This window comes from Lissotriton helveticus, chromosome 9 (assembly GCF_964261635.1).
Source record: "Lissotriton helveticus chromosome 9, aLisHel1.1, whole genome shotgun sequence".
Classification (NCBI taxonomy): Eukaryota; Metazoa; Chordata; class Amphibia; order Caudata; family Salamandridae; genus Lissotriton; species Lissotriton helveticus.
In genome coordinates, this window is record NC_136070.1 from 329,573,213 (window position 1) to 329,595,842 (window position 22,630).

A 22,630-nucleotide genomic window follows, 5' to 3' on the forward strand; every position below is an offset into this window, starting at 1 on the left:
ACAAGAACTGCGGACACTGGAGGATAAGCTCAGGAGCACACCAAATGGTGAAACGCAGGAGAAATTTAGGACCCTGCTTAATGAATACATGGAAGAGGCACAAAGAGAAGTGCGTTTTAGGGGGAAACATTGGCAGGCCCGCCGGTATGGCGAAGGAGAACGCCCTGGTAAGGCGCTAGCGGACACGATCCGATGTCCTTTGAAACTCTGGTTTTGTATTGGAAGTAGAGGGTCAGGATGGGACATGCCACTGCGACACTGCGAGCATACTCGGAGAGTTTACTGACCATTACGTAGCTTTATACACTACCTCCGGCTCTGCAGACTTAGATCTAGACGCCTACCTGGGAGATATTGCGCTAGGTTGGCTAAGTGAGGTACATCGCACTTTCCTGTGCGCTCCCTTTGAACTAGATGAAGTGCGGGAAGCCATAATGGGCCTTCAGTCGGGTAGGGCTGCGGGTATGGATGGCATGCCCCTTGAATTTTACAAAACCTATATAGATTTAATGGCACCCATTCTACGAGAAGTATATGAAGAATCACTGGAAGTGGCATCCCTGCCTGCCTCTATGAGGGAAGCACTCATAATCTCATTGTTAAAACCGGACAAGCCTGCTCATTTGTGTAAGTCCTATAGACCCCTTTCACTCCTCAATTGCGACGCCAAAATCTTGGCCAAACTCCTCGCCAACCGAGTTAGTCTCTTGTTGGAACATTTGATATTGCTAGATCAATCCGGATTTGTCCCTGGTAGATCCACCTCCCACAACCTGAGAACCCTATTCACAGTACTGCACAACGTGTCCCCTGAGCTACCCCTCGCAGCGGTCTTTCTAGATGCAACAAAAGCTTTTGACTCGCTTGAGTGGCCATTCCTTTTTGGGATAATGCACCGAATGGGCTCCCCCCCCCCTGTTCTTATCGTGGATACGCTTACTATATCACCAACCAGGTGCGAGAATACTGATCAATGGCCAGATCTCACAAACTTTTTTGATTACCAGGGGCACGCCACAGGGGTGCCCGTTGTCCCCACTCTTATTTGCTATCGCCACAGAACCTTTGGCTGCCCGCCTACGACAACGCCACAATGATCTGGCTCTCCGCTGTAACATGAGGCAAATATTAATATCCATGTATGCCGACGATATTACCTTGTATGTTAGAGACCCACAGCATAACCTGAACACCCTACTTAGAGAGTTTGTGACATTTGGTCATCTGTCGGGTGTCCACATAAACTGGAGTAAGTCCTGCTTCTTTCCGCTCGCAGAATCGGTGACGCGTTTCCCCCTGGACTCCCCATTGCAATGGTGTGACGGAGACTTGTGCTACTTGGGCATCAAAATCACCAGGGACAAGGAAGAACTCATGCGTCTTAATTATGGTGTAGCAAGCTCACGCCTTACGGATAAAATTGACCGCTGGATTACATTCTCGCTCTCTATGGCTGGGAGGGCCTCATTGATCAAAATGGTGGTTCTACCACAATTATTGTACCTGTTCCTAAATATTCCCTACTTTCCTGGGAGACATTTTTTTACATCCCTCAGATCCGAACTGGGCAGACTGGTATGGGGCGGTAAAAGAGCTAGACTGAAGTGGTCCACGCTAATTAAACCTTATGCAGCGGGTGGATTCGGCATTCCTGACTTTGACCTTTATTATCTTAGCGCCTAGGCACATTACATATACTATTGGATTCGACAGCCCAAGTACATGCCACAGCTTGCGGCTGAACACTGGCTGCTACACCCTATCCCGATAGAAGGAGCAGTCTATAAGAATCTGAATGCTCGAACGCCCCCAGACCACAGTGAATGCCACAATCACAGCATGGCAACGAATAAAGAGCCTGTTCGATCTCCCCCTATGGTATTCGCCGTTGCTTCCTCTGGCCTATCACCCGGACATGCCGCTGCTACGGGAGGCAGTCTTCCACAGGCTGCAGCAACGACTATCCATTCCATTATGGGGAACCTCTACACGAATGGTGCGTTCAGGGACTCAAGCGACTTGTTCAAGGGCGTACACCATACTCTATTAGACCGCTTTCTGTATATTAGACTCAAACAGGGAATGAGGGCGCTTCACACTGACTTTCCTGCCGAGCCCCCATTGCTTCCACCACTTCACGCTGTACTACAGCAACCCTCACCTAGGCGATTGGTGTCACTCATCTACCGGGCCATACACACTAGACCTGTGACACTGGACTCGCCATCTCGAACTAAATGGGAGGTTGAACTGGGCACACCCATAACAGAAGAACAGTGGGAATACTGCTGCTCACACACTTAACGAGTATCTGCCAGCAGTCGGTTTTGGATAATACATTATAAATATCTACATAGATTGTATTGCACCCCGGTTAGCATGCACAGACACCAACTGCGTGACACTGACCACTGCGATAGATGCCGCGCGCCGCAGGTGATTTCTTGCATTTGGCCTGGGACTGCCCCACCGTCTCCGAGTACTGGGAACAAGTCTTTGCAGCCCTTACCCAGATGATCAATACAAGCCTTGAGGCTACCCCATTGACCGCATTACTGAGCTATGTTCAGCATGTCCCCACAGCGCACCGCAGATTCGTGGCCCTTGCTCTATTGATGGGCAAGCGCCGCATAGCCTGCAGATGGGGTAGGGGGAGAGCACCGAAATTTAAGAACTGGCTTGCAGACATGATACACTGCCAAGATCACCTCACCCTTTATGCTGAACTTCTCCCTACCAACTCTCGACCCAGGGACATATGGGCGCCATTTGCAGCTTATCTATTGTCCCGCGCTGAGGCAGACGACCAACCTATTGCTAATACTTAGGTGGAAGACCTGTCTTTTGGTGGTACTAAGCTCTTAGAGTGGCCTTCCTGTACATGTTTCCTGACCAACAACCCCTATGTCCTGCAGAACCCCGGAGGATCATATCAAGGGGAGGGAGCCCCTAGTCAGCCCCCTTATGCCTTTTTGTATTCTCATGCTTGCCTTGAATTATACTTACATGTACAATGATATGAGAATTATTGTGTAATGGCCGCTTAGCTATTACTTGCTGAATGTTATTATTTGACCCGGGTTAACAAGAGAACCACTGTGACCACTGCACCTTTTTCACTTTGTTGTGGGTTCCATCATGCACACGTATATTTCAGAAATGCTTAAACGTTGAGACGCGGCCGGCCCTGAGAGGTTGTAGGCGGCTTGCTGTGTTAGAAAATTCGGACTATCTTCCTTTGCTACTGATGATACACACTGTTCGTAAGCGCTGCCGGCCACACGACTGGTTGTAGGCAAGAAGCTGTGTAACCCATTTACTCACCCAATAAAATGTTTTTAAAAAATTTAAAAATATATAGCGCTTTCAGCACTGAAGATATTTGAATTTCACCAGTTCTAGTTATCCACGGTAACTATAACTCGTGCCCTAAAGTAACTTGAGCTTGCACCCTCCCCATGCAACCTTTTATCATCAATGATGCCTCTGCAAATGTTGCAGTGATTGCTAGGTTTAAATTTGTTTTAATTGTTGCTTATAAAAAAATACAAAGAAATAGCATAAGTGAGGCAGCACCGAAGTGTTACTCCTCATATAGCAAGTGAAACTTTTAAATGAAACCCAACACCCCACCAATCACCCCATTCCCCCCCCTCTCAGGCACTTAACACACACTCCAAGATATTAGTGATGACAGCATGCATAAAAGAAATTACAAAGGTGGGACCTTCACTGGTAAAGTAGATGCTGGTTCAGTAAAGCGGAGCAGTCTGAGATACCTAGGGCAAGTCAGTTACTTGAAATCCTGAGAAAGGAGTGAGATGACAGGCCTCCAGATTTCTCAATAAGAATCACCCTTATTTTTGAACGTCCAAGTGAGCCTCTCCAACAAATGCCACACCGTGAAGCCAACCCTGACGATTTCGGTCCTAGCAGTTCCCCAATTTGCCATAATCATCCAATGTGCTGCCCCCAGTGATAGACCCATTGACGGCCCATGCGGGATTTAAGTGGAAATGTAAGTGTATTAGGGAGACCTAAAATAGTGTATGCTGGAAATATATGTAATTTAGTTTGTATTGTAAATAAATATCAATGTCATTTAAAATCTTGCTCCAAAATTGGGCTAGCTGAGGACAATCCCAAAGAATGTGCAAGAGGGTCCCAGGTGCGCCACATCCCCTCCAGCATTCTGCGCTACACTCCAGGATACCTCAATGCAAGTGGACAGCAGTCCGATACCAATAAGTGACAATTTTAAGGGAATTTTCCCTGCTGGCTGTATTGCTAACCATATGCCTTGCCATATAGTATATATATCCTGCCAATCCTTGGGGGTGAGCTGTCTGCCCAGTTCCGATTCCCATCTGACCTGAGCTGCGAACTTAGATTCGGGGGCCTGATGGAGTAATATAGTCCACAGTTACGTAATTAAATGTTTGTCCGTATCTTTGGTGAGGTACTACTTTTCTTACCTCGTTAGATGCCTCTGTGCAGCTTCCCTGACAGAAGGGGTGCGTAAGCCAATGCCTCATCCGCAGAAAATAAAATCTCTCCGTCTCAGGAATGGCATAGTCTTGGCATAACCTATATAAGGATATTGGCCCTTCAACATCAAAGAAATGTCCAACAGAACGGCAACCCTCCTCCTCCCATACACGGAAGGCCACTTGATTAAGACTCTGTGAAAAATCTGGGTTACCGACTACAGGGATAAGGGGAAATGGAAATGACGAGAGGTCCCATCGGACCGCTTGAGTATCCCACACCCTCAAGGCCGATCTAGTTATTGGGGACAGATTGAGAATGGGTGGACGGTGAACACGGAGCAAGAATGCTGTCCTCCGCACTGGGGTTCCCGCCACTGCCTTGTCCATGAATAACCAGAGTTTCTCAGATGCTGTCCGAAACCATTCAACCAAATATCGAAGCTTTGTCTCATATTAGTAATGAAGTAGGCTTGGAATGCCCAATTCTTCACCCCCCCCTCCAGGGTCACTAACTCAACTCCCTTCACATATGGGGCTGTCCATCAGTCCAGACAAAACGCTGTAGTGCCATTTGCCAGGATTTTATCATCCCCAGAGGTGGCTGAAGAGGTAGGGTCGGAAAGAGAAAAAGAATTGTAGGAAGCAGCACCATCTTCAACGCTGCGATTCAGCCCATTAGAGAGAGAGGATAGAGCTGCGAATGGGCCAGGTCGGCTCGAATTTGCCTGGCAAGGTTGCAATAATTAAGAGTCCTAATTTCTTCTAATGTAGATGCCAACTGTATGCCAAGGTAGGGAATGGGACCAGGTGTCCACGGTATCGAGTTACTCTGGGCGATATGGGCCATGGACTCGGACAACACCGACAGGCTCCTGGCCTGCGATTTATTCAGATTGATATGAACGCCCAAAGCTTTGCCTAATTACATCAGTTCCTCTAAAAAAGGTGGAAAGGCTTCTCTAGGATTATCAATGGCCACAAGAACATCATCAGAATATAATGTAATGACATGCTCCTCACCCCAAAACGCACTCCAGTTATACTGGGATGACCCCTAACCCTTTGGGTGAAAGGCTCCATATAGAGAGCGAATAGCAAAGGTGAAAAGGGACATCCCTGCCGTGTGCACTGTGGAATGGGAAACTGGGCATAGCTTCTCCCATTAACTCCCATCGAGGCCTGTGGTTCCCCTTAATTGCTCAGCACCCAGGCCCTAAATCTCTCTCCAAAGCCAAAATGCGTTAATACCTCTGTCAGATATGGCCAGTGAACACGGTCGAATGCCTTCTCAGCATCGACGGAAAAGAGCATAGCTTCCCTCTGGGACTGGTGAGCCTTTTCTATGAGGTGCAGGATTTTTTTTGTGTTATCCGCTCATTGTCCCTATGGGATAAAACCGGCTTGATCTGGGGCCACTAATTCAGGCATCAATGGGGAAAGACGAGCAGCCAAAACGCTAGTGAAAAGCCTAACATCAACGTTAAGCAACGAAATATGCCTATATGACCTGCAGTGCCATGTGTCCTTGCCAGTCTTAGCGATGACTATAATAGAGGGATGTATGACATTACAACGCATGCTTTTACGACGCATGCTTTTACATCGCATTTTTTACAACGCATACCATTACAACGCATAGCGCTTTGGGGTTCTGGATAGTGAATAGTTTAATTTACTATTCCAACTCCAGTCCCCGTGGATAGTAGGGAAGGTGTTGGATAGTAAATTAAATCTATTCCCTATCCTAGAGCGCCCCGCAGCGCAATGCGTTCTAATGGTTTGCGTTGTAAAAGTTGCGATGTAAAAGCACTGCGTGGTAAAAGTTGCGTTGTAAAGGATGTTTCCCATAATAGTCATCTAGCATCGAAATCCGGATCATGGTGGGGTCCGTAAAAGAGTTAAGACCCTGGTGAGAAGGGGAACCAGCAGGGCACCAAAACAATGCAGAGAAGACATCCGGGCTTGGGATTTCGAGGTGCTTCTGTCTCGAGATAGCAGTTATAACTTCTTCAATTCAAATTGGTTGTTCTAGCCTGAGGTCTGGTCCTTCCTCAGGCCAGCGATATTCACGTGACGCAAGTAATGAGCTTGATTCTCTGACAGTAAGGCCAGTGCTATATAGAGATCAGCGTAGAATTCCCTGAAATGAGAAGCTTACAAAGATGTAACACCTGTAACTTTGCTTTGGACTCTGTCTGTTGGCTGACAACCTTCCACACTTATTCCCTCCCACATAGAAGGTATGTTTAAGGCGAAGCAGACAGTATTCTGCTTCGTCAAGATCAACACCCGCTAGCTGTTTCCATGCAGCTTCCAATTGGCGCAATATTCTGAGGGCCCTAGTGCTTTGTTGAATCTGTTCTAACTCTTTTACTTGTTCCTGGAGTTGTATTTGTTTCTCTTTCCGTAATGTAATATCTACCACCACTATAGCGATAAATTCACCTCTGATCACTACTTTTAATGTGTCTGAAACCATTGTGACTGAAACCTCAGGGATATCGTTAACACTAAGGTAATCTAATATTGCCTTACAAATTTTTTCTACTATAGTGGGTCTACGAAGGAGGGTCTCTCGCAACTGCTACAACCATGCCGTGCAACTGCCACGACCGTGCCGTGCCATCAATACTAGACACCCTCGAGTCCAGAGAAATGACAGAATGGTCCGAAAGTGACCTCAAGTCAATTTCTACTCATGTAACTGCCCCCTGAACCTCAAAGGAACCCAAGAAATAATTCAATCGGGCATAAGACTTACATGCATGGGAATAAAAGATTGAATCCCTTGCCATTGGGTGACAGCCCTGCCACAGATCTACCAAGCCCATCTCCATCAACCAGAGAGCCCCATCCGAAGAGACTGCTTTTGCCCCACCCTCTCTAGAAACATAACGGTCTTTTTCGTTATCAAACACCAAGTTATAATCGCCCCGATCAATACCCATTGATTTTTCGCTGACAATGTGTCTGCCACATCTCTGCAAATGAACTGTTCCTGCTTCTCATTGGGGGCATACAGAGAGCCCAGGACAAGAGTGTGTGACCCTATATGTATCCTGTGAACAAGGAGGCGGCCCCTGATTTCAGCAACCATGGAACCTATCCTTTATCTGAAAGAGTGGGATACCAATATTGCAACCACACCCAACTAACTTGCCATGGAAGGAAAATGCTGATGTGGAAAAGTCCTGGTCTTAAGCCGGTGCCAATCCCTCGCTAGTAAATGTGTTTCCTGAAGCAAGCCGAGATCTGATTTTGTCTGCTCTATGTAAGAGAATGGCCCTACTTTTAACGAGGTTGTCAGCCCCTTAACATTAAGAGTGACTACCCCTAGATTATCGCGAGGCATACCATGGCATTAGCTTTTCATGCTGTACTTTGACTATCCAGCATCCCTACCCGACCCGCTTGAAATGCTCATAAGAGTGACCCACCTGGCTAAAGATGTCTTCAATATGAATTAGCAATTTCATCTAAGTGAGTGGCCTTGCAACAAGACCCCCCCCCCCTCAAAAGAAAATGAACAGGAAAAAAGACAACGTCCCTGAAAGAAACCAGCCACCAAACATCTTCGGCAGTACCACAGTGGACAGTAGATGTAGAGGGTCCATGGTGGCCATTGATCCCTTCAACGATTCCCACTGCCCCCTACCCACCGGACCCCATCCTAACACCCGTATTACAAAAAGAAAATATTGCTGTTTGCCTGCCCGGCAACATTTGAAGGATCCGGAGAAGACAGCCCCTTGGTTAGCTTCTCCAACACTGCCTGTCTCTCTCTCTTTCATTGTAGCATAGTCTGGTCTGGAAACCACAGGCTTTTATTGGTTCTCCTCCCTGCAGCGGTTCAATCTGTTGAGGCAGAGCCATCACTTTTGATCTTTTAGCAGTTCAGTAGCCTCCCGAGAGAGCAAATCTAATACAACTTCCCTTCCCATCGAAAAATTATACAAATGGGGTGTCCCTAGGAGTATGGAATGCTTTTGTCTCTTAGAAAGGATGTCACTGGCCTAAACTATTGCCTTTTCTGGAGCGTTATTGCAGATAAGTCTTGGAAGAAATGTAGTGTATCGCCCCAAAACTGCTCCGGCTGAGAGTCTCTCGCCTTGCGTAATATCATTTCCTTAAGGGGGAAGTCGTGCACACATGCCAAGATGTCAATTGGGGCGAGAATCACCTGACCTAGGTAGGCCCACCGATGGACTGTGTCCAGTCGTAAGTCCTTAGATTGTGTGTCCCCTGAATTTGAACATAGAGAGCCATTACATAGCTATGAAAAACATCTCCCTTCGCTCCCCGAAGAGGCCCCCAAATTCTGATGTTATTTCTCCGGGACCTGTTCTCCAAATTCTCAGTGCGTGCTTGAAGTTCGAGCTGTTGATCAGTGAGTTGTATGATTTCTTGCTGTAACTGTTTGATTTCCTCCTCTCTAGTAGTCTTGTGTTGCTCCAGAGTGTTGACTGTCCCCAGTATCAGTATCTTTCCGAGCTGCCTGTATCTCCTGAGCTAAGTTTCTCCTTATCTCCTGAAGATCATCCCTCAGCAAAAAAAGATAGTATCCAAATATGAGTGGGTGACTGGCGCTTCAGAATCTCCCATCTCCAGTGATGCAGCCCAGCAAGGTACAGCTTACTAGTCTCCAAGCGGAGGGATGGACGACTTTGCAAACATATCTTTTAAGGTGCTTGATTTTTATTTATTGCGTGTTGATGTCATTGTTGTTGGAGGGGGAGGGGGTGCCTCTTAATACGCATAGAAAAAAGAAGGAAAAAAGGGGTCCCTTCTCAATCTACCAGTTTCTACTCGGGTGATCAGTCCTCTATACATTTTCCCTCAACGAGCAATAAACTGGGACAGATCTCCGCCGGGATTTAGCGCTCAGTTCAGGAGATAAGCAGGCCAGATGAGATTCCTCCAGGAGGCGCTCAAGCATTCCACGCCCAGGGCCCGAGGGCAGTCCTGCTGACGGAGTAAATGCAACCCCAGCCCCTCTTAGTAGGGCAGCGCAGCCTCCACTGCACCGCAGCTCTTCGGCGCCACCCCGGACTCCCTGGGCCCACTCAGCCTCTGCCCCCACTTCAAAGCTCTAGGCCGCAAAGGAGACCGGGCCCTAAATACACAGCACGGCCTTAAACAGAGGCATTTCACCCAGTCTGTGGGCTCTGGCTCACTCAAACGCTGGTGCGTTTCCTGGCCCACTGCTCAAACCTCAGTCTTGCGGCTGGGCGTTTTCTTTCTCTGCCCTTTCCAAAAACTCCACTGCACCCACCGGTCGTCAGGGAGGAGGGCCACGTCACAAAAGAGACGCAGGTACTCAGTACACAGTATGGCCCCCAGTGGAGGACCAGTCTGCCCCATCCAAGGGCTCAGGCTCACTTGTAGTGTAGTTCCTATATTCCCAATAGGCTCTGCGCATTGGAATAATATATACTGCAGTTCAGACGTAGAACTAGGGTCTACTAGGTCTCTACCGAATATATTAGACTTAATTATGTGTGTGCCAGCTAGCTCAGAGGTCACTAGAAACTTTCTTGAAAGTACAATAAGGGATTAGTTCCTGACAACCATATAACATGACAACTTTGTTTCCCAAGAATAAGAAATCAATCTTCAGAGTCGTGGAAACAATAGATAACTATTTTACTCAGTTAATCGTGTATACTTAGTTTCACCAGAGTTGCTGAGAAATTAGAGAGACTGGCGTTTTCAATAAAAGGTATTTATTGAACAGTTTTCTATCTCAAGCATGAGAAATGTACTGCTACAATAGTAATGCTGGTTATAAAGTACAAGGCATATAATACAAACCGTATTATAAAGTAGTACTGCAAAAGCATGATATGGATTCTAAGCCATAAGTTGCTTTAAATAGATAAAATGCATAAAATACATACAATGATAAAAGAGATGGCTAAAAGTACTCAACTGGTGCTTCTAAAATACGCCTACCCCGGTGTACATGACCTAAGCCTAGCACGAGGGAAGAAATAAGTTGAAGAGTAGTTTTAAGTTTAGTATTCTTTGCCTAGAATCTGCCAAGAGTCTAATCAAGAATTATCTAAGGGTCTAATCAGCTCCGTACCTTGGTTTAGAATGAAGGAGGTCTTGTATCTCTCTCTCAGGACTCGATCTCCCAGATACCCGCAAGGGTAAGCTGGAAACACTGGAGCTGGATTTCTCGGCACGAGAAGAAACAGCGTCTCTCAGTGCGTCTGCTGGAGGGTCGGCTTCCTTCGGCACTTGCTGCTGCAGGGCGTCGGGCAAGTAGTTAGTCGATCTGCTCCAAGAACCACCGTGTGTTAGTTTGGGCAAATGTAGGCATATTTATACCATGAAGGTGCAGAGTTTGACGCATGATTGGACTTAATAACGTCACTCAAAGGTTCATTCCTAGAAAACTCCAGGATTTCTTGGATAACTTAATATTCAAGCAGGGGGAAGATCCTAGCTGCTTTCTCCAAGAAATCGTTGTGAAGTCTCGAACTTAGTGGAAGCAGCCTTGCCGTATTTGGGCTGTAAGGCTCAGGCCAAATATGGTAATGATTTCTATGCCTATATAAGGATAGGGCAAAGTATACCTATATAAGGGCATGAATCGGGAAAAGTTACACTAGGGTCCTAGATTCGTTTACAACACACTCAAGCCCCAGTGTGTTTCAGGCTCATCACTCTGTCTCATGGCTGGTCCTTTTCTCTCCCTGCCTGTTTCCGTAGCGCCTCTGCATCCCCCGTCATCCGGGAGGGGAGCCTGTAGCTCTGTGAGTGCTCCCCTCTCCCCTGTCTCTCATCAGCATCTCTGCCAGGCACAAGGCAATCCCGAAGACCAGCGGCGTTGCAGCTTTTGGTCGCACCTTTCAGGAAGACAGCAACCAGTAGACCTCCCACCTCTGTCTTTGTTGCAGCTTATGATTGTGGGCACGGCACACCTCCGGGACATGCTGGTGTACTCGGGCCCTAGGTCAACTCAGGGCTCCTCCCAGGACAGCAGGGATGGGGCAGCTCCAATCTCCGGCCAGTTGGTACGCCCATAGTGGTCCAGGCCCCAGTACCAGGCCGCAGCTCTTCTGTGCTATCAAGGCTTAAAACAAGACCGCCCCTCCATCACCTGTCGGTACCGGGAGGTCGCAAGGTCTCCCAGGGCTTCGTCAGGGCTGTAGCAAGTGAAAATGCTGGGGTTTTACAGGGCTAGGCCAAGGTCAGGCCGGAGGGAGCACGAGACACATCCTACTCGATCACCATATTGGCCCACGCCTCTGGGCTACAGTGATCTTATTAATTATGTCATAGAACATGTCCTGAGTTATCTGGAATCTTGATTTTAGTATGCATGTATTTTGTTGGGGTACTCTACTGGATCCACCAATTGTTTGTGCTAAAGGATGCAATCTGAATTCAAACTTATATCAGCCTATTCAACTGTATCGCAGCAAATTGATTTTGTAATGTATTGTTTTTTTTTAATAGTATGGTATTTGCTCTTCTTTGCATTTATGGTTCTTTGAACTGAAATAAAGTTGATAATGATGAAATATGTGGGCCACTTCCTCCCAAGATATTGTGGGCCCTGGAACCTCCCCCCACCAAGTCCTAGGGGGCCAGGGTATCCCTACCTTACTCCCTTAGGTGTATTTTTTACCTTTTTTTTCCAGAACAGAGTCTTAAGTTGGCTGCTGCCACATCATTGTTGATGTGGTGTCAGCCAATTAGATCTCATCTTGAGATCTGTCTGGTCTGCAGATTCTTAGTGGCGTGAAATATGCAATTTTTTGGGGGCTAAATTTCTCAAACTACTGAATGGATTTACACCAAATCACAAAAAGCACACTTTCTGGACCAAGATCTAGCTTTCTGCTAAATTTCCTGTAAATCTGTTTAACGGTTTGACTTCTTGCTCTGTCTAAATTTGCTATGGGGAAATGAATGGGGAAATTGTGTTCCGGGTTCGGTCCTCAACTTTGCAGGAAGGAGCTGAAGGGAGGGGGGAAGAACATTTTTTTTCCCGTGATAATTTGTTAAATGGCGCCAAAGTTATTAAGAAAACAACAAATGCTTTTCCTGTGGAAACTTGGTCCTAACTATAACCACCCAATGGTTTTATATTTGTAGGTAGGGAAGTAGATAGGTAGGGAGGGAGGGAAAGATAGAGATAGAGATATAAGGAGAGAGAGAGAGAGAGAGAGAGGGAGGGAGAGAGGGAGGGAGAGAGAGGGAGAGGGAGAGAGAGAGAGAGAGAGGGAGAATATATCCACAGATCCAGACCCCAAGTAAAGAAAATGCAGCCACTCATATAGCCACCTACACACCCATATAGTCACTGATGCATCCACTCCGAGTAAAACTCGCACACCCACTCGCAGACCCACACAGGTACATACACACCTCACAACCACTCACACACCCAGTCAGAGACCCCAAAACCACTCACACCCATTTACACACTCATACAGCCACTCACACACCCACTTTCAGACCCAGAGAACCACTCATACATCCACTCTCAGACTCAAACAGGCACTCACACACCCACTCAGACACTCACACATCTAAGTGCCCATACAGCTAGTGACACACACACTCACAGAGCCACATATTCATTCAGAGACCCAGAAAACTACTTGTACATCTATTCACACCCAAATAGCCACTCACATCCCTACTTGCAGATCCAGAGAATCACTCACAGACCCACTGACAGGCCCTCACAGCCCCTCACACATACCCACTCACACACCCATACAGCCACTCACAGACCCATAGAACCAAACCACTCGCACACCCACACAGCCACTCGCACACCCACACAGCCACTCACACACCCACACACCCACTCACACACCCACACACCCACACAGCCACTCACACACCCACACAGCCACTCATGCACCCACTCAGCACCCACACAGCCACTCAGCACCCACACAGCCACTCAGCACCCACACAGCCACTCAGCACCCACACAGCCACTCAGCACCCACACAGCCACTCACGCACCCACACAGCCACTCACGCACCCACACAGCCACTCACGCACCCACACAGCCACTCACGCACCCACACAGCCACTCACGCACCCACACAGCCACTCACGCACCCACACAGCCACTCACGCACCCACACAGCCACTCACGCACCCACACAGCCACTCACGCACCCACACAGCCACTCACGCACCCACACAGCCACTCAAGCACCCACACAGCCACTCACGCACCCACACAGCCACTCACGCACCCACACAGCCACTCACGCACCCACACAGCCACTCACGCACCCACACAGCCACTCACGCACCCACACAGCCACTCACGCACCCACACAGCCACACAGCCACTCATGCACCCACTCACGCACCCACACAGCCACTCACGCACCCACACAGCCACTCACGCACCCACACAGCCACTCACGCACCCACACAGCCACTCACGCACCCACACAGCCACTCACGCACCCACACAGCCACTCACGCACCCACACAGCCACTCACGCACCCACACAGCCACTCACGCACCCACACAGCCACTCACGCACCCACACAGCCACTCACGCACCCACACAGCCACTCACGCACCCACACAGCCACTCACGCACCCACACAGCCACACAGCCACTCATGCACCCACTCACGCACCCACACAGCCACTCACGCACCCACACAGCCACTCACGCACCCACACAGCCACTCACGCACCCACACAGCCACTCACGCACCCACACAGCCACTCACGCACCCACACAGCCACTCACGCACCCACACAGCCACTCACGCACCCACACAGCCACTCACGCACCCACACAGCCACTCAGCACCCACACAGCCACTCAGCACCCACACAGCCACTCACGCACCCACACAGCCACTCACGCACCCACACAGCCACTCACGCACCCACACAGCCACTCACGCACCCACACAGCCACTCACGCACCCACACAGCCACTCACGCACCCACACAGCCACTCACGCAACCACACAGCCACTCACAGCCACTCACGCACCCACACAGCCACTCACGCACCCACACAGCCACTCACGCACCCATACAGCCACTCACGCACCCATACAGCCACTCACGCACCCATACAGCCACTCACGCACCCATACAGCCACTCACACACCCATACAGCCACTCACACAGCCATACAGCCACTCACACAGCCATACAGCCACTCACACAGCCATACAGCCATTCACACAGCCATACATCCATTCGCACTGCCATACAACCACTCACATACCCAGAAACCACTCACACACCCATTTGCAGACTCATGCACAACTAAAAAAACATGTTACATGGACGTTATTGTTAGGAAGTAGCATTAAACAATGATATCAATTTACTGGAAAAACAAAGGTCACAGGGACATCCTAGTTAGATTCAGATTTTACACACCTAACAGTTATAGTTATTTCAAGAAGCTATAACTTGTGCCGTGCACTGCTAATTACCCCACATATTACATCAGTCATGTCATCGTCTATGACATTATTGATAATATCAGTGCAACATTTGCAATAAAATTATTGGTGAGAAAACTGTGCATGGCGGGGGCTCGAGTTATAGTTACCATAGGGCACGAGTTATAGTTTTGTGACATAACAAAAGCTATGACTGCTAAATTTCTATGGTTTTATGTGTGTAAAATCTGAACAGAACTAGAACGTCCCTGTAACCTTTATTGTTTACTGAATTTCTAAGGGTTTTTTAATTCTGTTTCCTAACTATAACATCCCTATAACCTTTGGTTATCTCAGTGAATATATATATAATGCCCATCTAGCACTGTGTTGTAGATGCATACTAATTGCACTGTTTTTCAAAAACGTCTGTTGTGGTGCATTGTACAGCCTTTTCCATGAACGCAGAGTGATGTAGTTGTGCATGGATATTGTGCTGCTCTAAGGGAATACGCTTCTAAATCACAACAGCAAACATTGGTGCATTGGATTAATTCTCAAACACTGCTTTGTGTGTTTTCTTTTTTTTTGTAGGTCCTGGAACTTCCCTGAAGCTCCCTGTCACTGGACAAGTGGGTGGGCCCAGTCCAGCTGTGAGGTATGAGCACTGCCCTTTTTGCTATTGGTTACCCAATGCTTCTTAACTTCAAATTTGTTTTATTGATTTTAAGAGCAACCACAGGCATCACAGTGCGATTAAAAAGCAGTAGGCATATATTACTAGCGAGACAGACAGACACGTCTTCTCTGTAAATTGAATAATAGGCTAAATACATATGCCAGAGCAGAGGTATAGTGCCAAGGCAACAAATGGTAGGTGTTGTGAGAGCAAAACTGTAAGAACAAAAACCAGTAACCCACCACCGCCCCCAACCGACCCCTCTCCCTCCCACCCCAACCAGTGTGCCGTTCATAGGAAGCAATCTCAGAAATATTCAGGTAGTGAGTGCTGAAATGATACCTGAGATCACGGAGGATCATGCGTAGCTTCGGTAAGTCGCAGAATGCGGAGGTATCCGGGGCATGCGATTTTATTAAACTCCTTGGATAGGAGGGATAGCAGCGGTAGCCAGACCTTCTGAAATGCAGCTGTGGTGTGTGTAAGTGTAGCGTCCCCAAGGTGAACCAGATTTTATGTAGCCATCCCGTGTGTGGGCCTGGTGGTCGAGCTCCAGAGTGATAGGATATGTTGCGTGGCCGCCTGCATAGAGATTCCCATTTGGCGACCCCGGGCAGATTTCAGGGGAAAAGTGAGTGCGTTAGGTAGGCCCAAGATGGTGTAGGCGGGGAATCGTGGGATTTCGGTGTCGAAGGTAGAGTCAATGTCGTCTAGGACCGTCTTCCAATAGCCCCGAACTTCACAGCAGTCCCAGAGGAGGTGGGTCAAGGTGCCTTTTTCCCCACATCCCCTCCAGCACAATGCGCTACGGGTCGGGTTCCCTTTGTGGAGCCGGGCAGGGGTGAGGTGCCAATACATGGCCAGTTACACCGCTGTTTCCCTACCTGCAGTGTTGCGTGTGCTGTGGGAGGCCCTGTAGTATATATAGCCCCATTCCCTAGGTGTCAGAGCCCTGCCAAGTTCCCCTTCCCAACGTTTCTGACCCGCTGTTTTGCCTAGGGTGGCTGGGGGCGTGAGCATTTTGTAGATGTCCGAAATTAGATGTCTGTCCGAGTCTTTTGTCATAAGCCATTTCTCAAAGACCGTCATCGGGCGATCAACGAGAGGGGCGTAGACCGGGTTCGTGAGCCAGTGTCGGAGTTGGAGATATTGGAAAAGGTGAGGATTTGTGATGTCGTGGCTCTGTTTGATGTCCGAGAGGGTGAGAAAGCCCCGCAAATCGAAAAGGTCACCGGCAGATCGGCAGTTAGTGCCACGCCATTGCGAAAAGGCGTGGGGGTCGTTACCCGGCGGGAACTCCGGGTTGTCCGGGATGGGGGGTAAAGGGGGAGGGGAAGGTCGTCAAACCTCTTTTAACGGCGACCGTGTCCCAGACTCGCATGACGGTGCGAGTGATAGGTGATTGCAAGAGGTATCGCGGCCGATGCTGCCGGAGGAGGAAGGGAATCCTCCAAAGGGGCATTCGGGCCATCGCCCTGTCCTGAAATGGCCACCGTTTCTCGGATTCTGGCCTATGCCATTCCACCAAATAGCGGAGTTGGGAGGCCTGGAAATATTGCAAGAGGTTGCAAGAAGTCTATGCCCCGATATGCCAGCCGTTTATGTAAGCGCGACCGTTTCCCCTCCCAGATGAAGTGGTGGAGAGCGGCTTGTAGGTCCGCAAGGACGCCAGTTGGGCGTAGGACCGGGAGGGTTTGGAAGAGGTATAGGATCTTTGGTAGAACTGACATCTTCACCGCTGCGACGCGCCCCAGTAGGGAGAGAGGTTGCTTGGACCAACGCGTAAGATCGGTCCGGATCTGGGAGGTGAGGGTTCTGTAGTTGAGAGCTATCGTCGACTCCGTCGAGGAAGTGAGGGTTACTCCCAAGTACGGGAGTTGTGTGGTCAGCTGTAAGTCGCCCCCATATGCGGGTGCATTCCTGCAAGGGTGGGCATTCTTGCCCAGGGGCAGTATCAGGGATTTCCCCCTATTGATTTTGAAGCCTGAGACCGCTCCAAAGGATTCCAGCTCCTCCATAAAGGTGGGCACCGAGCGGTTTGGGTGGTCGAGAGCGGCGATTATGTCATCGGCGTAAAGGCCGACCGTGTGAGGTTCTCGGTCGAAGGTGATGCCGTGGATAGTAGGGTTGTCCCGGATCTTCTGCACAAGGGGTTCTATGTATAAAGCAAAAAGGAGGGGTGAGAGGGGGCACCCCTGCCGCGTGCCGCGCTGGATCACAAAAGGGCTCGATCGGAGGCTACCCAAGCGGACACGAGCTTGGGGGCGATGGTAACAACTGGCGATCCAGGACTGAAAGCGGTCTCACAGCCGGAAACGCGTCAAGACTCGCTGTCGGTAGGTCCAGTCGACTCGATCGAATGCCTTTTCAGCGTCGATGGCCAACAGGGCAGAGTCCGAATCCTGGAAATTGGCCTTGTCAATCAAATGGAGTACCCGTTTGGTGTTATCGCTGCATTGGCGATTAGGGACAAAGCCCGATTGGTCATGCTCCAAGATCCCAGGTAGGCAGGGACCGAGACGCGCAGCCAGAATTCCGGTAAAGAGTTTCAGGTCCAGGTTGAGCAGCGAGATAGGGCGGAACGCGGAGCAGTGCGTGGGTTTCTTACCCGGTTTGGGTAGCACAACTATTTCGGCCGCCAGCATATCCGGGGGGATTGAGCTTGGGCCCTCAAAGGAGTTGAAAAGCCGGGTGAGGACAGGAGCCAACAGCTGACTAAAGGTTTTGTAAAAACCGGCGGAGAAGCCGTCCGGCCCTGGAGGTTTGAGCGGGCGAAGGCGGAATATAGCGGTTAACACCTCATCCAGACGGATGGGAGCATCCAAAGCGTCTGCGTTTGCTTGAGATAACTCGGTGATCGCCGCCGACTCTAAATAAGCATCGACCTCCTCGAGGGACACTGCGTCGGCCCCGTATAGAGAGGCGTAAAAGGTCCGAAACGCCTCCGCAACCTGGGTCTCCTCCGTGAGGACTTTGCCCGAGTCATCTGTAAGGCCAGTGATTTTTGAACGTTGGGTTTAAGCTTTCAGGGCGCTAGCAAGCAAGCGGCCGGTCTTGTTACCCCCAACGTAATACGTATGGCGGAGACGTAGAGCAGCAAATTCCGCCCTGTCAATGTCTACGCTGGCTAACTGGGCCCTAGCTGCCTTCAATAGTCTCCAGACCCGTGGGGCGCAGGTGCGACTGTGGACCCTCTCTAGCTCAGAAACCTGAGCGGTGAGGTCATCTCTTTTCACTTTACGGACCTTGGCCTCGGCCTCGGCTATTGCAATAAGTTCACCGCGGGCCACTGATTTCAGGGCACCCCACAGAGCTGACACCGATGTCTCCGAAGCATCATTAATGGCTAAGTACTCAACGATACATTTGTGAAGCTGCTTGGTGACATCAGGTCGCTGCAGGAGGGTTTCACGTAGTCGCCATGTCCCACGGGGGCGGCGGGGCGTAGGGATCGTGAGCGACATCTCCACCGCGTCGTGATACGAGAGGGCCGCGGGCACTATGCAAACATCGCCGAGGGTCGCGAGTAGCTCAGAGGAGCCCAAGTAGTGGTCCAACCGGGCATATGTGTGGTGTACGTGAGAGTAGAAGGTGAATTGCGTCGTGTTGGGGTGCTTGGTCCTCCAGAAGTCCACCAGGCCTCTCTCCCGCAACCAATCCGTACCGGCGGCTGTAATAGCGCCTGAGTCCCCATAGCGATGCCCTGACCTATCTTTATTCGTGTCCATGACCAGATTGAGGTCCCCTCCCTGGAGCAAGAGAGAATTAGATGGTTGAAGTGACTCCGAAACTGCACCCTTCAAAAAAGCCTCCTGTCCCATGTTCAGGGCATAGATGGAGCCTATCGTCAGGTGTCGGTCTCCTATTAGAAAGGTGTAAGCTAAGAGGCGGCCCTTAATCTCCCCCGCTTTGTCCCCTATTGTTCCCCAGAAGCGCCTGGATACTAGAATGGCCACCCCAGCCCTCTTCGTTGGGAGAGAGGAGAAAAACTGTTGGGGGAAGGCACGAGAGCGCATCCTGTGCCAATCTTTGGGTAGAAGGTGAGTCTCTTGTAATAAACAAATCTCGGCCCCAGAGTTCTCCAAGTATGAAATCACAGCCCTTCTCTTGACAGGGTTGTTCAATCCCTTCACATTAAGGGTCAGTACTTTCAGCCCAGAGTCTGCCATAGTAAGGAGGGTGAATAGAATGTCACATGATCAGAAGCACTCTTCTGTGGCAAATGGAGATGTGGTGAGCGAGTCGGCACTGTAAGACCCCTCGATACCTTGGTACCTGAAGTGAGGGAGCCGGAATGCCGCGCATGGGTAAAGACAGATCGAAAGGCGGACAAAGAGAAGACACTAGCTAAAGAAGCAAGCAAGACCATAAAAAGACAAATGTGGATTATGGTGGTTCCGTCTTTGGCAAACCCCCTTTGGCACACTGGTATGTAGAGCAAGCGAGCTCGCCCAAGGAGCCCCCCGGCACACTGATTCCCTCCCCCGACCCCACCCCTCGACCCCTAACCCAACCCCAACTGTCCCCCACCCTCCAGCCCCAGCCTGCAACTCACCAACCCCCGGTCCCCCCACCCGAACCCCAACTAGGAATCCCCAAATGCAACCCATTGTCCCAGGTTTATCCGAACGTAGTCCAAACCTGTGGAGTCTCAACGTGGAGGAGTATGTGGCAGTGGCAGCCCCGTTGGCCCCCCGCCCGTCCCCCAAGCCCTACAAATTCAATGCGATGTAGGCAAGTTCCCTTTAGTCAGCGACTCAGTTCAGGCTCGATGTTTCTCTGACCACCTCTTGAATGGCCGCTGCTTGTTCGTGGGCCATGGTCGTCGGATCAGGTTTAAGGTCCGCCTTGGGAGGGCGTCGTCGCCGCACCCGTTGCCATCTGCCCCGTTGGTGCTGCGTAGATCCCCCCTGCGACCGTCGTGGTGAGTCCTCTCCCGGTAGCTCATCCTCCGCAAGTTCTATGCCCAGCAGTGTACAAGTGTCTCGGAGCGAGCGCATTTGGTGTAGGGCCCCTTTCCATTTAAAGACCAATCGAAATGGGTGACCCCAGGAGTAGGGCACCCCGTTGTCCCGCAAGAATGTTGTGGCCACCCTGAAAGCCCTCCTCTTCTGAAGGGTGATTGCTGAAAGGTCCTGGAACAAGGCCACAGGATGGCCTTGGAAGTGGAGAGGTTGTTTCTGGCGGGCCTCCTTCAGGATTCGCTCCTTTAAGGGGAAGTCAGGGAGATACGCTAGGATGTCCGGCGGAGGGGCAGGTGCACGCCGCGCCCGATCAATGCGAATGTCAAAGTTAGCAGGTTCACCAAGAATCTCCCTGAATAGTGCCTGCAGATAACAAGTGACGCTGTTCCCCTCGGCTTTCAGTGGCACGCCCCGGACGCGTATATTGTTCCTCCGAGAGCGATTTTCGAGATCCTCCGTATGTGCCTGGAGGTCTACCTGTTGCTCCCGGAGGCGGAGGACTTCTTGCTGCAAAAGTTCAACCTCCTCGCTGTGGGCCTGGCCCACTTCCTCCACCGTGGCAAACCTCTCGCCCAGGCCGTCTACGTCTCGGTGCAATTCACGCTGTTCCCCGGCCAGCTCTTGTTTCAAGGCCTGAAAGTCGTCTCGCAGAGTGTTGAATAGCGATTCCAGGAAGGCTTTAGTAATGGGGCCCCCACCGCTCTCCTGCCGGTGCTGGTTGGTGCCGCTGGCGAGGGGGGTGTCTGAGTCTTCTCCCCCTTCGTGGCGCTTTTGGCCAACATGTCGCGGATGGTGCGGCCTCCCCTGCGCCCTGTATTAGCCATGTCCCTTCGGCCTCCGATCCTGAAGGGAAGGTCCGGTCAGCGTCTGGTGGAGCGGGGCGTAATGAATGGGTTTCCCCCAGAGGGTCAGTTAGCTCTGTGGTCCCCAGGGATTTCCACGATGTGGGCCGGCTTCTCCCTTAGTGCACGGTAGGCCCCCAGTCTCACCCGGTGGTCCCTCTGCGTGACAAGTGGCCGGGCACCACCGCTCCCACCGTGCCTCTCCTCATCTGTCGGCCCCGACTTCAGCCACTGGAGCGTGATGCTCACTGGTTCGTCCGTGTCCCCTCACGACAGGCTCCGACCCTCAGCGTGTCTGCATGTCGCCTCCTTTCTGCCGGAGGCCAGGCCTTCCCGGGTTCGAAGCCCCGGCCTCAATATTCGCGGCAGTCGCTAGTGTCTGCCCCGACGCCCAGTCTCAAACCTCTAGGCGCCGATGGGCCACGGGGGTCAACGTCCATTCACCGAAGCGGGCTCCCGCCGCAAGATCCGCCGTCTCCCAGTAGAGAGCGAGCCTCCGCCGGGTGAAGATGCTGTGACTCGGCCTCACCGCTCCACGCGTATCAGGCCCGAAGCCGGGACCTCGATTTTTGCGATGGCCCACTGGGGCTCCCCAGGGCGCCGCTGCCTCCGGCCTCGGCCGCACACCGGTCGTGGTGGGTCCCGGCTGTCCATGTCGGGTCCCGGCCGTGGCGATCGCAGTCCGCTGCTCTAGCTGACATCCAGCAGGCCCCTGTCTTCACCAGAGCCAGCTCAGCCGCCGATTGCTTGCGGCCGCCATTTCGCCGTCTCTCCCGGGCTGGCTCCCGCGTTGCAGTGTTCACGGCTCTAGCCGGTGTTTCAGCACACACCGGCGAGCCAGAAGAATATCGCCAGAGAGCACCGCACAGACGATTGCAGAGCTCACGTTTTGAGGGGCTTGCAGGCTTTTAAAAGGGCAATGTGGGGTTCAGGGCTGGGGAGCCTCGCGGAACACGTCTGGTCAGGCCGCCATCTTAGCCACGCCCCCAACCCAATGCTTTTTAATAAATGGTTGTATGGTGTAGCAATTGCTGTACAAGAGTGAAACCAACACGTTTTGTATTTAGGCTCTGAATGTAGTTTTCTATGCAAGTATTCAATTCTATGTTTCTGTCACTAATGTATGTTGATTCTAGTTCTAGCATAAATTGTTTAGTGTACTTTATAAAAACCGAAATTGCTCCCAGGCACTACTGATGTTACCTTTTCATTCATTCGAAAACTCTGCCTTTTTTGGGAGCAGATTGGGC

The 22,630-nt window shown here is 50.6% G+C and overlaps 1 protein-coding gene across 1 annotated transcript in view; it reads left to right on the forward strand.

Moving 5' to 3' along the window:
* TTC8 (tetratricopeptide repeat domain 8) overlaps nucleotides 1–22,630 on the forward strand; it is a 340,270-nt gene that overhangs the window by 62,480 nt on the left and 255,160 nt on the right. The window contains exon 3 of the mRNA XM_078660024.1: nucleotides 15,490–15,553. Within this exon, the coding sequence (XP_078516150.1) occupies nucleotides 15,490–15,553 (64 nt within the window). The remainder of the gene's footprint in view (nucleotides 1–15,489; nucleotides 15,554–22,630) is intronic.